Source organism: Bactrocera oleae, chromosome 5 (genome assembly GCF_042242935.1).
Source record: "Bactrocera oleae isolate idBacOlea1 chromosome 5, idBacOlea1, whole genome shotgun sequence".
Lineage (NCBI taxonomy): Eukaryota > Metazoa > Arthropoda > Insecta > Diptera > Tephritidae > Bactrocera > Bactrocera oleae.
This window is the reverse complement of record NC_091539.1, coordinates 27,752,675-27,768,934: the sequence shown is the minus strand read 5'-3', so window position 1 is coordinate 27,768,934 and position 16,260 is coordinate 27,752,675. Positions and strand designations below refer to the sequence as shown.

The 16,260-nt window shown below is 42.5% G+C and overlaps 2 protein-coding genes across 5 annotated transcripts in view; one reads left to right on the top strand and one right to left on the bottom strand.

Annotated features, from left to right (window-relative positions):
- Window positions 1–16,260, bottom strand: part of Smr (nuclear receptor corepressor smrter) — a 204,476-nt gene that overhangs the window by 35,131 nt on the left and 153,085 nt on the right. The gene's annotated exons all lie outside the window — the stretch shown is intronic.
- LOC106620014 (uncharacterized) lies at window positions 3,574–6,066 on the top strand. Its single transcript, XM_014238381.3, has 2 exons — window positions 3,574–4,126; window positions 4,219–6,066. The coding sequence occupies exons 1-2, from the start codon at window positions 3,615–3,617 to the stop codon at window positions 5,771–5,773; spliced, it is 2,067 nt and encodes a 688-aa protein (XP_014093856.2). The 5' UTR covers window positions 3,574–3,614; the 3' UTR covers window positions 5,774–6,066.

Genomic DNA, 16,260 nt, shown 5'->3' with positions numbered 1-16,260 from the left:
TTTCAGCTTGCTTTATACCAATAATGTCTGCGCCTAAATGTATGCTTTGCCATTGGTTGCATTTTCTGTTGAGATGCGCAATACACGGACAGTTCTGATTGCATTTTATCTATAATCGATTTAATTAAAGCCGATTAACAGCGAAAAGCCATTCAAATTGACAGCAGACAACAGTCGAGCCGATTATCACTGCAAAATCATATTGCAGATTTTTTGTTTGTTACTAAATTTTTTATATAAAACAATAGAAAACCCAGTACAACAGAAAAAATTTTTTTTTTATAGTTTTCAAATGTTAATGTTAATGTTAGAAACATTTAGTTAATTAGTTAAAGGACAGTCAAATATTGATTTATTGAAAACTGGACTACTTTAAGGGTCTTGATAACATAATTTAATCTTAGTAAAATTATTTTTAAAGCGTTCCTCAAACAAGCCAATAATAAAAAAAGACCTTCCTAATTGGTTAAGTTGACCCGAAAAAAAACTTATTTAAAAAAAACAAGTCTCATACGATTTCTTTTAGTTTTGAAAAAAAATGATTTATTCAAATATTTAAGGGATTAAGTGTTTCAGAAGTTAAAAGAAAAAAACATTTTATTTGTTTTCTCTTATTAAATAGTACAATATGTTAAAAATATTCTCTTTAATTTCAAATCTAACCAAGTAAATTCTAACAGATAGACCCTTCAGCCTATCAGGTCAGGTCAGTACAGCGCTTCGCACTTACGCTCAGTTTTTTATGCCGGTGGACACGATTTCTCGGAAAGATATGAAGCGATTTTGTTCAAATTTGGCACACATCTTTAAAATAACATTATTTAGTAATTCGAAGGATTTTTTTATAACAAGTAAAAATTCCCTTTTTTGAACCTCTAAAACCCACCTAACCCCTTAATTCGAATTATTGGTTGAGCGGAGCAGGCATCAATCACTCCCTGGCGATAATACACATCCCACGGCGGCCTCCTAATGTTTTTAATATAAAACTGTTACAAACCCTGCAAATTGCTTGTAAAAGGCAAATCGTCAGTTTTCTGTATTCATTCAATTACGAATACAAAATGTGTATCTTAGTAATGTTAAATTAATTAAAAAACAGCCCTAATATTCATATACATGTAGATAACTAAACCAGATAAAATTATTTGAGCTGTCAAAATGAGCATGTAAACGACTAATTTACAAAAATATCACAAAATATCGAGGATATGTACATATGACAGTTTTTAAATTCACTGAAACCAACTAATAAAATTTAAACAAACGTAGAAGAGAAGGGAAATGCTCACATTCTGGCAAGCAATACAAACAAACCAAACCTCAAACCACAGCAAACGGTAATTAATCAACTCAAACTGATACAAATCACTCGTAAACACGACAAAGAATGAAGGTAAATAGAAAGCACTAAAAAATGTACACATATATGCATACATACATAAGTAATAGAACTAGATTTATTCTGAAAAAGGAATACCAAGTCCTCCAGGACTCCACAAGGCTATTCTCAAAGTTGAAAAGGTGGAATTAGCCGCAATCAAAAATGCAGAAACATATACCCCCACACACGCACCATACAAGCCATGCAAGCCTAGTCTCGTGTCATAAACGACTACGATAAGTCGATTTAGGAATTGACACTAATACACATAGAAGCCCATAAGTCGCTTGGCTCGATAAGCGATATTCAATTGTGCACAACAATTTAATTAAGACAATTGAAAAGCATATCCTAGCCGTAGCACCAAGCAGTGTGGCCGCTACACAGAAAGAATCAAAGTGGCAGTAAGGACCTTGGCGAACATATCTATGTATGAAGCATGACCCACAGCGTTTACGCACACCGCGGAAAAAATTACTCGCTCACGCTAATTGGCCAAATGAAAGCCCGACACAACACGACAGAGGGCAACGAGGGAGCATAACAAACCTTTGTTGACAAGGGTAAAATTCGCAAAGCCGAAAAGTAGGCATGCAGAAGTGCAGACAAAAATAACGTATAGGCAGACGAGATTTTATTTGTGTATACAGCAATATACAGAAAAATAGTAAGCTACGCTAGTGATTCAAACGAGAGGTTGGGGTAGAAATCAGCAAATCGTCACATCACAGACTGCAGTTGAATGATTATATGCAAATTGGATTAAAGCGATGCAGTTATTTAAGGCAATTAAAAGTAAACAAACTAACACTGCGTACGTTGTCCGTACTCGAGCAGTGAGAACACACGCATACTAAATGGTGGTGGATGCAGTGAGAGTTCATGTGCTCAGCCCCAAGAGGTAGTGAAAAATGAGAACACTCAAAACCTAAAAATAAACAAAGAGAAGAGTATATTTAGACGCGAAAGCATGAGTAATATAAGAGGGATGACAATTCATTCAAAATATCTTCACGGAATTGAACTCAAAAAACCTAAAAGCCAAAAGGGCCTCTTTTGTGTTATCAAAACAACGTAAAAATAAAAAAAAAAATCCATTATTGTTATTATTATTTTATGTTCAACGTTCAATATCATTCAAAAATGTATCTAAAAGTCATTATTTATGTTTAAGGTTCAATAGCAACCATGAATTCGCTTCCGGCTGTCAATAAACTCTTTCAATTCATCGCTAAAACTGTTGAGTTAATTAGCATTTATTTCTGTGAAAATTTAAAAAAAAAGTACTTTTCCAAGAACCTTACGGCTTCTCTTAAAGCTACATATAAATTTAGGTAATAAATTTATGTTAGGACTTACGTTAAGAAGGATTAAAAAGGAGACATGTAAGCCTAAAATATCGAACAGAATTCCGACAACCCCACGGTCAAATATTTTCTCAAATACTCACTCTCTCAGAATTACTCAACACACACTCGCCAATGCCACTCATTCGTCAACGGCTCTCTGTTTACGCAGAAGAACATTGCTCACCCGCAACCACATTGCCGCACTTATGTATGTACATACCTATATATTTAGCAACAGACTGCACACAAATTCGAAAATATTGAAATCTGCATCCGCGCAAATATAAACTTTTGGGAATGAAATGATTCGTGGCTGCAGAGCAGTAGGTTTGTGAGTAAAATTCATGAGCTTATATGTGTGTGTTTGTATGCTGTCGTTGTTTGGCATTCTGGAAACCAAAAGAGACACCAATTATAGCAGTAAAAGGTGCGTACTGACGCTGCTACACAAACACACATACAAACATATGTGCAAACAAGCTCACACAACATAAAAGGACGACAGACTGCACGAGGACGACCGACCAACAGCTGAACGACTGCATGTATGATGGTGATCAACTACACTGCCGGTAAAACAGCCCGCCATTAAGCCAGCAAGCTCATTTGTCCGCCTGAATGTATGCTTCGCTCGATGGGCTATAAATACGCGCGCACAATTACGGTCATAAATCAGTTTAAAAGGAATTTTGAACGCGTGAGGTGCTATAGTAATAGAGACAGCTGCAATAACAGCAATATGTACACAATTTAACTTTAACTAATTGCTCAATTAAAATTTACATAAAATATTGTAAACATTCAAGGATTTAAAACCATCTTTTCAAAATATTTTTTTTGTGATTATAACGAGATTACGGGTGCCTGTTACGGATGAGATAATGTTCACTAATTGGTTAACTGGAACGACTGGCTCAAATAGTGTCACTGGTAACGCCGGCACTCCAACGGCTAGGGGCAACGTTAGTAATGGCAATGCAGTTTCGGTAAATGCAGAGTCTGCTATGCTACCGGTTGGTACTGTCGCTGAGGCTGCTGCTGCTGCTGCCGCCGCTGCTGGATCAGTGGCGTCTAGCATTATGTCCACGCCGCCTGATGTAGTGCTCGAAGTAGGTCCCACCGGTCCGACCAGTGTACGCTTTGTAGCGCACAGTATTGTGCTGGGCATGCACAGCGGTTATTTGCGCTCTGCCATACGTCTGGATGAGAATGCGGCCGTTGTTGCCGCGGGCAATGAGTTAGTGTTATATCTGGGCAATGTGACCGCAGAGCAATTCGGCCCATTACTCACCTATATGTACACCGGGTACTTAGATTTGAATGTGGAAAATATATTTGGTGTGCTATTGGCAACACATGTACTTCATATGCCACGTGCATTAGAAATTTGTCGGTAAGTAGTGCAACGATGGGATACCTGATGCGAGCAAAGCTATCAGTTAGTAAATTCAGTGTTCGACTAAATGTATATTTTTAATTTTATAGTTCATTTTTAGCACAAGCTCAATCCGAAGGCTATTTAGGTAGCAATCCTCTGACCGCCCAGTTATCAGGTGCTGCAAACTCAAGTTCAAAGGTCATACGTCCCATACCCAGTAAGGCTACTCTCCCGAATTTCGGTTTTGTACCGCTACCCACGACATATCAGCTTCAACAATCACAAACCGCCATAGCGCCCAATAACAGCGAAAACTTCAAGCAGTTACCGCAGGTATACGAAAACACCGCCGCACTGGTTATACGCAATCGTTGTGGTGGAACACTGCGTCCACCGAGCAGCATAGAAATCGATATTGACCGTACATCGCCTATTCAACAAGCGGATGTCGACGACGATGACGAAGACGTGGAAGTCTTCATCGACAACAACACAGAGTCTGATGCAGACGGTGAACTGGACTGTACTATTTCAGTGATTTCCCACTCTTCGCAGCGCGATAGGAACACTACTGACAGTAAGCACGACCCACGCGACAACAAAGTGGAGCATGAAATTATCTTAACTGTTGCTGAAGCGCCAGTTACGCTAGCTAAAGCGCGTTCCGAACGCGATAAAGAAATAGCGCGCATAGCGCGTAACAAGTCAACTGCATTGGTTAACGAGGTAATATCCGCACACAACACATGCAAACGTGATCGACGCAAGCAAACTCGTACACATCACAAAGCGGGAGGCTCCCGCGCGTCAGGTCTACAAGTTGCCAAAGCGCCCATACCAGCTTCACAACTAGATAACAACGAAAGCTCCAAAGTTATCATTGATGTCGCGAGCTGTGATGGTCCGGTGCGTTTCAGACGCATACTCAACACAGCATATGGCCACAAGCCAGAGAACTATGCGGTAATGCCAGAGCGAACTCAACAAAGCGTTTCTCTTTCATTCCACCAACAAATGGCAAAAGCAATCAGTCAGCACAGAAAATACGCCACGGCCCATGAAGAATCCGAAAATAGTGAATCCATCGGCGGTGCTGGAAATACTGCAAGTGTCGGTGGTATTGGCAACGGGAAGCACAATAAGAACGCTAACAACGAGATTTATGTCTGTGTCTATTGTAAACACACATTTAAATCGCAATATTGCTACCAAAAGCACGCCAAGCGGCATCTCAATCCGCTCAGCCTCAATTGTGCGGCAGCCGCTGCATCGGCCACCAATCTCGGAATAACAACAGATATCGACGACAAAGCAACACCATCAGCTAAATCTGCATCAAGTTCTGGTGCTGAATACGATTTAACTGGTGGCGCTGGTATTCCAATACCAATTGCGGCAAACAAACAAGGCGCGTGCGAGTTGCTACGTCGCGAAGTGCGTCCGCTGGACATGAATGTGCAATACTACCCATGTAAGACATGTGGCAGCAAGTTTCCCAGCTATTACTTCGTCCACAAGCACCGGAAGATGTGCCATGCCGAAGAGGAGGCCGCAGCCGCGGCAGAGGCAGCGAGCAAACGCGAAAATGGTAATGGGAATGGCGCTGCAGGAAACGGAGGTGAGAGTAAGCTTGAAAAATCGACAGAAAACCCAATGGACTAATATCAGCGCATGCACAAAACTATTTGATTTTGAAATTATCTGCTGATCAGAACCAAAATTGGTTCTTTGCAGTAGTTTGTAAGACTATAATAATTAAAAAATAAATGCTAAGCAAAGATCTAAAAAAAAACTAAGGAAGGAACGAAATTAATCTGCAACTTAATTAATATAAAATGTAAATAAACTTAATCGAGCACAAATTAAATTTAAAAAAAAATAAAAATTTGTAGAAAAAGGCCCTTAAAAATGGAAGAAAACGAACAAAGTAATAAAACTTAATGCACGAGGGTATTACAAAATCCTGTTATTTCTTGTTATTCACGTTTGAGGCAAGCGTCCAAAAGCCTATGCACATTGCAATAATATTTGAAATTAATTAAAGACTTATTTGCGCTATGTAGATGGTGAAAAAGTGTGGGGGCAGCAAAATGCAAGGGAAAGCTAGGTTTGAAGTAAAAAGAATAAACGAGCGAAAGTGAAGGAAACAGAGATTAGTCAATTGTTCAAATAAGCTTGAAATATGAATAAAATTAATTTGAATCAACGCAAAATATTCATAAGAGCTGCTGGAATTACTCTCGTACTCTTTACACAACGCTCTTATTTTTTTATACTCATTACCTTGCCATAATGCGTATGAAAGGCCAATGAAGATGCTTACGGGAAATAAAAGTTTGCATAAATTATGGCATCATAAAAATAATATCCGTTCAATGAGGATAATTGAGGAGTTATTCCGGAATGCATAAGTTGTATAGGAGATTACATGCTCGCAACGATTGAAGCAGAGAATAGGTGGAGAAAAAGTTACCCAAGTGTTTTACAGTTACACCTAATAACATGAAAAACCATGTTACTAAAAAATTAATTAATTTGAAAATTATTGATTGTCTTAGTTTCAGACGGGGGATGTAGAGCAGGTTCGCCTCCGCGTGGTGCATCCTGGGTAACGCCAAATGACCTGCGGCCTTTACGGCCTTGAAACTCCTCATCTTGACCTTTGCTCGACCTGGACTTTGCTTGGACAATTAGATGGATTCGGTTGAACCCTGGGCTGGTGGTCTTGGTATTCTGTCACCTGAGTATGCAGGGGTGATACCCTGCAGAAATGGCTGATGGACTAATGCCAAGGTCGCCTCCGTCCCGTTAAAACCATGGCAGGCCTCGGAGTACGTTCCCCTCCCGTCATCATTAAGTTGGTGTGGTAGGTGTTTGTTGAGATGACTCCTTCTTTGCGCTGGTCGGCTCTGAACGCATTGCCTCATAAGGGCGTGCGTCAACCCTCGCCTTGGCCTCGTAACTGAGACAACCTTGGGACCATAAAAGGCGACTACCTTTCCGGGAGACGGATAGCGGCTCTGAGTGGGGACCCAACAAAACAAAATGCAGACAAACAACACTAAGGACGAGGGAGGAAGCGGGTCGAAACCGACCTCCGCTGTAGTGGACGGTTCCCTGGGAGGGACACCTTCACCGAAGGGGACGAAATCGTCCCCGGTTAAGGGTGAGAATGGAAATCCAGGGGGTGCCTGGCGTACCGTCACGGGGGGCGGTAAGGTAGGGGGAGTCTGCCGACGGCAACCCTGGGTAGGGCGGTAGTGCGAGGCGGAATCGCCAGCACTAGCAGAGGAACCTCTGCCAAGTTCATGGGGGTCACGGGGTCCTCGGCGAGCGCTAAGGGCCCGGTGGGGAAGCGAGTGACTGCAGCTAAAAAGCTGAAGTCTGATCGTCGACTGGCTGCCAAAATTTTGGAGCGCTACGGTGGCGAGCAAGCTGATCAGAAATCTTACCAGCATGCTAGCACACTGGAGTGGGCCAAAAAGGTGCTGAGCGACGTGGGCGACGGTAAAGTGGGGCCGAGCGGGCCCCAAACCTCAATAAAGCGGCAGAGATCGCAGGAGGGGGAATCCTCCCTCGGCAAAAAGCCTCGGGTCGGACCCGCACCCATGTTTAGCGAAATCGCTAAACTCGCAAGCTCAGTGGAGCTTGGGGTGTACGACCGAAGCAGAGGAGATGGAGCCATCTCCCATGATGAGTGGAAGCGGGTAGCGGCTGCTATCTCCGCTGTATTTATGAAGGTGGTCAGGGGAAGCCCTGGACCACCCCCTAGATGTGAAAGTGCTGGGTGGAACCTCGGCATTCACAAGTTGATTAGGTGTACCGACGAACGGTCGGCTCTCCTTTACAAGGAGGCGGTAGCCAGGGTAGGGGAGGTTTGGAAAGGAGCAAGGCTCGAGGCGGTGGCCAAATCGGATCTCCCGATGCGGCCTCGGGCTCGGGTTTGGCTTCCGGCCGAAATTGAAGAGATGTTGCGGTACTGCAACCCATCTCTCCCCACCCAAGACTGGAGGGTGATCAGGCTGGAGAGGACCGAGGCACCATATCGGCAAGCGCTGATACTCCTTAACAAGGAGTCCCTCGCTCCTCTCAGTGTCACAAAGGGGGCCATAAGCTATGGCTTCGAGAGGGTCGTTCTCAAGACGCTCCCAACAGAAGCCAGGGCGGATGGCCCGCTGCCTCCTGCGGGGGCGGAAGAGAGTGGGAAAGTTCCCCTCTAAAAAATGGACGTCGACCCTGTCCTCTCGGACACGGTGAGCACGGGGGGCGGATCGTCAAGTGATGGCGGATCCGTCTTCAGTCTCGAGCATCTGTTCGAGGAGGCTGGCGTCGATGATATGGACGATGGTGCGGAACTCGCACTGCTGGAGAGGAGTTTGGAGGATGAAGATCCTCCAAATTAACCTCCAGCACTCAAAGGCGGCCTCCGCCGATCTAGTGCTTCGTCTAGGAAGGGACGAAGCCGACGTTGTCCTTATCCAGGAACCGTGGCTGAGTAGCTATGGGATATCTGGACTAAGGACTAAAAGCCATAAGCTCCTGGCGGCTAGCAGCACAGGTAGAACCAGAGCTTGCCTGTTGGTCCGAAATGAACTTAACGTTTTTCTTTTACCTAATTTCAGCAACGAGGACGTCGTTACCGCTAGGCTGGAGGACAGTGCTAGGGAAATCTGGCTTGTCTCAGCCTACATGCCGCACGACGACGAGGTGGAACCACCTCCGAACTTGCTGAGGATGGCTCTGGCAGAGGCCAGACGTAAAGGAGCCGCGGTCATTATAGGCTCGGATGCCAACTCAAGGCACACCGTCTGGGGGAGCTCGGACACAAATGCAAGAGGTGAGTCACTTTTTGATTTTATTTGTGATGTAGACCTTTTTATCTGTAATAGTGGAAACTGCCCTACTTTTGTGACAGCTAGCAGGGCGGAAGTCCTCGATGTCACGCTAGCTTCTAGGGAAATTGCTCCCTTGATCTCGAAATGGAGAGTTCTAGACGACCACTCCTTTTCTGATCATAAATATATTGGGTTCAGCTTGGACGCCTCGCGCCCGACGCACAGAACCTACAGAAACTTCAGGAATACCAATTGGGTCCTGTATTGCAGGAAGCTTCGATCAGCTCTCCCAACCTATCTGCGGACGCGATTGAGGAGCTCGTCGAGGTTTTAAGCTCTGTTAGCAGATCTGCTCTTGAAAGCTCCTGTCCTCTGAAAACTCAGAAAAGTAGAGGGAAACCCCCTTGGTGGACTTCGGAGCTAACGGAGATCAGATCTTCGAGTAGAAGACTCTTCAATAAAGCCCATAAAAGTGGCTCTAGCGACGACTGGGCGTTGTACAAGGCCGGATTGGCCATTTACAAGTCCACCTTGAAGAAAGCCAAGAGGGCTTCGTGGAAAGCCTTCTGCGACAGTGTAGAGGGTTGTCACGAGTCCTCAAGGTTTAGACGCATTCTTGCGAAAAATCCTACTCCGGTGGGGTATCTAAGAAATGCAGATAGCGGGTGGACTACGAGTAGCGAGGAGTCGCTGAGGTTACTCCTAGATGCTCATTTTCCACTGAATCGCTTTGCTGAATAGGTGCCACTGGGGGAGCTTTAGGAAGGCTGTACAGCCTTCTTGGACCTTCTGGATGAGCGTCGTCTTACCTGGGCGTTGAAATCTTTTAAGCCCTTCAAGTCCCCGGGTCCTGATGGCATCATACCGGCGCAACTACAGCGAACGGTTAAGGTGTCATGTAGCTGGCTGGCCCCTATCTACGCGAACTGTGTTAGATTGGGCCATGTCCCGAAGGCCTGGAGACAGGTTAAGGTTGCGTTCATTCCGAAGGCCGGTAAAAGCTCTCATGTCGGTGCAAAAGATTTCAGACCCATCAGCCTATCCTCGTTTTTGTTGAAAACGCTGGAGAGACTTATGGATCTGTACATCAGGTGCAGAATACCGAGGGGTAAACTGTTACGAGCGCAGCATGCCTATATCAAGGGCAGGTCGGTCGACACTGCTTTGCATGATGTAGTGTCATGGCTGGAGATAGCGCTGGTGCAAAAGGAATTTGCAGTGGGCACCTTTCTCGACATCGAGGGGGCCTTCAATAACGTGCGGCCAGAGGCAGTGGTTAAAGCACTCGAAAAGTTTGAGGTGGAATCGAACCTCAAACACCTCATTTTTAGTCTTCTTTGCGACAGAACTGTCGTAGCGGAGTGGGGTAGTGCCAAGTCAACCAGAAAGGTAAATAGGGGAACTCCGCAGGGAGGAGTACTCTCCCCTCTGCTCTGGATCTTGGTGGTAAACGACCTACTTATAGAACTCGAGGAGCAAGGCTGTCGGGTGATAGCCTATGCTGATGATGTAGTTCTTATGGTTAAAGGTAAATTCCTGAATACCGTCTATGAGCTCACGGAAGGGTACCTAAACGTGGTATCCAACTGGGCAAACAGAAGCGGCCTAGCCGTCAACCCAAGTAAAACCGAAATGGTTTTATTCACTAGGAGGTATAAGATCCCAAATGTGCCTCTCCCCTCCTTCGGGGGTTCACGTCTTCAACCAGTTGATAAGGTGAAATACCTAGGGCTCATCCTTGATAGGAAGCTTTCTTGGAGGCCGAACATCGAGGAGAGAGTCAAGAAGGCATCGGTCGCCTTATATTGCTGCAAGGGAGCTATAGGGAAAAGGTGGGGACTCTCACCAAAGGTGGTGTTCTGGCTCTACGAAACCGTAGTTAAGCCAATACTGTTCTATGGTGTGTTCGTCTGGTGGAAGGCGCTCGAAAAGACTACTCTGGCTAAAAAGCTTGAGCGAGTCCAAAGAGCGGCGCTCATCGGAATCTCCGGTGCACTGCGAACCACACCAACGATAGCTCTCAACGCTATATTAAATATAGCACCCGTGGACATTGCCGGTAGGTGCATTGCTGCGAGGTGTGCTATTAGGCTCAGAGAAGCTGGGCTTGTGAAGAGGTCCGAACAAGGACACGCCGCAATTCTCTCCTCCTTCAACTGCATTCCTGAAAATTTGGATCACTGCGTCTCAGCGGCCTCTCGAGGCGGCTCTTTCTCTGCTCATATCCCGACGAGGGAGATGTGGAGGGGAAGAAGCCGCTGGAGAAGAGGCGCGGTGAGCTTTTTCACGGATGGGTCGAAGCTAGGAGGGAAAGTTGGAGGGGGGGTTTTCTGTAAAGAGCTCTCCGTCAATCTTTGCTTCAGGCTACCGGACCATTGTAGCGTTTTTCAGGCGGAAGTGGCCGCGATCAAGGTGCGGTAGAAGTACTGTTACGTAGTGTAGCTGCGTTTAGAGAGGTGAGCATTCACTCCGACAGCAGAGCGGCAATACAAGCCCTGAGTGCGCGAACCGTGCATTCAAAGCTAGTCAAGGAGTGTCTGTCCTCGCTAGAATTAGCATCAGGCTACTTCAATATCAGGCTCGTTTGGGTGCCTGGTCACAGCGGAATCGCTGGGAATTGCAAGGCCGATGAGCTGGCCAGGGGGGGTACCCTTGCCCCGCTCACATCGGAATGGGATCGAGTTGGTTCTCCACTAACGTCTTGCATCCTGGCTCTGGACCAATGGACCTCGCATGCGCTCAGCAGACGCTGGTCGACGACCCGCTCCTGCGCGACTGCGCGATCCTTCTGGCCGAGAGTGGATCGCAGGAGGTCGGGGGATCTTCTCGCCTTGAACAAAGTTCACCTTGCCGCCTTGGTAGGAGTTCTCACTGGGCACTGTCCAATGGGAACTCATGCGGTGCGGCTTAGAATACTACCCGATGGCAGTTGTCAAAGCTGTATGGAGGAGGGTGAAGTGGAAACATCCCGGCACTTTCTCCTCCATTGTCCGGCTTTTGCTAGGCTGAGATTGAAACATCTCGGCAATCATACTTTTGGCGGACCAGAAGATCTGGCCGAAACAGATATTGGCCGTCTCAACAAGTTTGTCATAGGCACAAAGCGCTTTGTCGACATGTAAGGGTCTATTGATCCGGCTCATAGGAGTTTTGGGTACCACAACGGACCGGCGTTTAAGCTGTCCAAGTGTGATCCTTCTTAGGATCGACCCTCTAACCTAACCTAACCTAACCTAGTTTCAGACGGTGAAGGGTCAAAATGTCTAAATACTGTTTAAAGTGAAGAGCTTTTAATTTAAAATACTTTCTAATACCAGTATACTGTGTTTCCTACGTTGATGACACACATTGATACAATAACATATGTATGATTAGTGAACCCGAATACTAGTATCTGTTTCATACATTTTGTTATCAAAAAGATCACAGGGAGTATTATTGAAGCAGACTTTTTGACTAGAAAGTTTAAAGGAGATTGAGGGAAGAATTGGGTATTTTGCCACATATTTCAAATAATACCTAAATATTCCAATGACACCTATAGAGTTCAGTTCGCTATTCTATCTACATATCTACATGTTTGTGGTCACTAGAGCCCATTGAACCAAGTATATTATGCACTCATAGTGTTAAAATACAAAATTAAAAATTTTTATAATAAAATTATAAATGTAATTGTTAAAAATTGATAATGATCTACGCTGCCTAAATATATAAAAATTATAATGAATCCAGTCCTTTTTTAAAAATAAATTAATAACATTTGAAATTCGCAAATCAAAAATGAAAAAAGCTCGATTGTACACCAATTTCCTTCATATTCTAATGATCGCAACCAACTCCGATCGAAATTCTTCTGCATGTAGAATATTCGTGCACATCGTGCACATCTTCCTATTGACTGTGCCTATTTTTACTTAACTTTTTAAATAAATTAATTAACCGTTTAAGAAAGAATTACAGAGTGGTTATTTTGTATTGATTTCACTTCAATACCAAAATCATTTAGAAAAATTTTGCCAAGTTGACAATATTTGAGCGAGTAAATATTTAGCAGCATAGACACAACTCTCGTTGTAGCGCTGTTATGTGTTGCTGACTAAAAGTTATCCAAAATACTTAACTTAATAACTTCTGAAGATACCTATAAAACTATAATAAATAATGTACAATTCGCCCCCAATTCGATACTTGCTTCAATTATTATAAACTTTTGTTTATATAACAATAATATTATTTATAAATAAAAACTATTGTTTAACCTATATTTTCGGTAAAATATTTTAAATATATTCATTTACTTTTCATTAAAATTTAATTTGTTATTTTTAACTCTATTTTTTCTTAAAAAGCGCTCATTCTATTATTGTCATTACTAAAAATAATAAATATGCCGTAAAAACGCATTGAATGCAAAAATTATATAATTTAGCTTTAATCATAATTAAATTTTGCATGGTTTTCAATTTGCAACAGTTAAGAATCTACTTACAAAAAAGATAATCAATAAAATTAAAAATATACTATTCTAAAAAAATATTCAATTAGAATTACAATATAACAAGTAAGGAAGATCTAAGCTCGGGTGTAACCAAACATTTTACACTGTCGCAAAGTAAAGTACAAAATACGGAATTTTTGTATATGTTGTAATTAAAAATAGGATGTATTGTATCTATTATTTACATTCAGAGGTAAGAATGTACACTATTATTAGAAAGATATTCTTTTGGAATGTCTATAAGATTTCTTCCGTAATGACTGATAGATGCGGTATAAAGTTAACCGGAAGTTCGAAAATATTTATATTAGGTAATGGGGGCGTAGGGAATTATTTACCCGATTTTACCCATTTTTGGCACAAGGGCATGCTGTCATCACAAAAATATTCTCCCCTGATTAGAGTGGATTTGAAAGTGTGTTATATGGGCAGTAGGCGTGGTTGTCAACCGATTTCGCCCATTTCCATAGTGTATAAAAGTAATAATTGGATATCATCACACTCCAAATTTGAAATTGGACAAGCAGTTCCTGAGATATAGGATTTCACCTAAAAGTGGATGGTGCCACGGTCATTGTCAAATTTTTACACCGGTTCTCATAAACCCCTTCCCTGCCATCCTGGTTGTGAAATTTAATGCTTGTGCCACATTTATTCAGTCAGATATCGCACTTTTAGTAATTTTCAACATAACCGTTATATGGGGAGTGGGCATGGTTATTATCGGTTACCCATTTTCACAGTGTAGGAAGAAATGCTAAAAAGACTTCTTTTCAGCAAGTTTGGTTGAGTTTGCTTCAGTGGTTTGGAAGGTATGTACACTTAACCATTTAGAAGGCGGGGCACACTTTAAAAAAATATTTAGCCCACAAGCGCCTCTCAGTACTGCGATCTCCTGTACCAAACAAAACTTTTGTATCTTAATTTAGTGCTAAGTTATGACACTTTCTAGGTTTTCATTTAATGACGTTTTGTGGGTGTGTAACCCTCCTTGAGTGCCAAGGAACATTTGCACAAAGTCATCAAAATATCTCAATAGGTCATACAAACAGCGTTAGGTGAACAAAACTATTATACTCTGTGCACTTTTTGTGAGAGTATAAAAACGATGATTTTTGCGCAAATTGATATTAAAACTCATTAGTGCCAATTAAAAAACACAAATGCTGCACAATGCAAGCGAAAAAAATTTTTGTTGTTTAAAAACATGGCACAACAAAAAACACTGAATGTAATGTAATGTGCTGGTAGAAAAAAATATAGTTTTGCAAAAAAAAAACAAACTTTTTTGTATGTACGAGTATACAGATTAATGTTTGTGCATTTGCCGGCATACTGCGCCTTGTAAGCTAAGGCAGAACACGCAGAGAGACGAGCAGCAGTTTGGGTCATCGAATGCATTTTTAACGAGCGCGGCAAGGCATGCAAATAAAATGCAAAATTTAAATTCTAAAACTAAAACAAAAATATATGGACAATATAAGAATTCGAACGGGCCACCGTGAGAACCCCACATTGCTCAGTATCAGTGTTCAGCACAAAAATAGACCACCAGTTATTTTGTAAAAAAAAACAGCGTTTTGCTGCAATGCAAACAGTATTAGGAACAGCGCGAATTTGACAAAATGTTACAGGCGGCAGCAATTAAGCTTGACGGGCTTTTTGATGGTTTGCTGCAGCATTTTTTTTTATACTCTCGCAACCTGTTGCTACAGAGTATAATAGTTTTGTTCACCTAACGGTTGTTTGTATCACCTAAAACTAATCGAGTTAGATATAGGGTTATATATATATAAATGATCAGGATGAAGAGACGAGTTGAAATCCGGTTGACTGTCTGTCCGTCCGTCCGTCCGTGCAAGCTGTAACATAAGTAAATATTGAGATATTTTTATGAAACTTGGTAGACATGTTTCTTGGTACCGTGAGACGGTTGGTATTGCAGATGGGCGTAATCGGACCACTGCCACGCCCACAAAACGCCATTAATCAAAAACAAATAACTTGCCATAACTAAGCTCCGCAATAAGATACAAGACTGTTATTTGGTACACAGGATCACATTAGGGAGGGGCATCTGCAGTTAAAACTTTTTTTTAAAAAGTGGCCGTGGTCCCGCCTCTAATAGGTTTAATTTGCATATCTCCTAAACCGCTAATACTATAAAAACAAAATTCACTAGAAGCAAATGTTTTTAGCAACTCTATTGACGGTGTGAAAATAATTGAAATCGGGTGGTAACTCCGCCCACTCCCCATATAACGGTACTGTTAAAAACTACTAAAAGCGCGATAAATCAAGCACTAAACACGCCAGAGACATTAAATTTTATCTCTGAGATGGTATAAATTGGCTTTATAGGAACCGTGTTCAAAATTAGTCAGTGGGCGTGGCACAGCCCACTTTTAGGTGAAAACCCATATCTTGAGATCTGCTCAAACGATTTCAACCAAATTCGGTGCATAACGTTCTTTTTATGTTTCTATGTCATGGTGCGAAAATGGGCGAAATCGGACTACAACCACGCTTACTTCCCATGTAACACCATTTTCAATTCCATCTGATTCTTTCACTTTCCACTATGCAAATCAGGTAACAATGATTATATCAGGGTAAAACTTTGCGTGAATAATGTAATTAAAGTATGCCACCTTGCGGCCAAAAATTGTCTAAATCTAACCAAAGCTGTTCAAACCCCTAAGTACTAAATATGTGGACCCCAGTGCCTATAGTTGACCTTCTAACGAAAATATCAGTCAATCCACAAAGAAATCTCAAACGAGTATACCATTTGACTTTGCGAGAGTATAAAA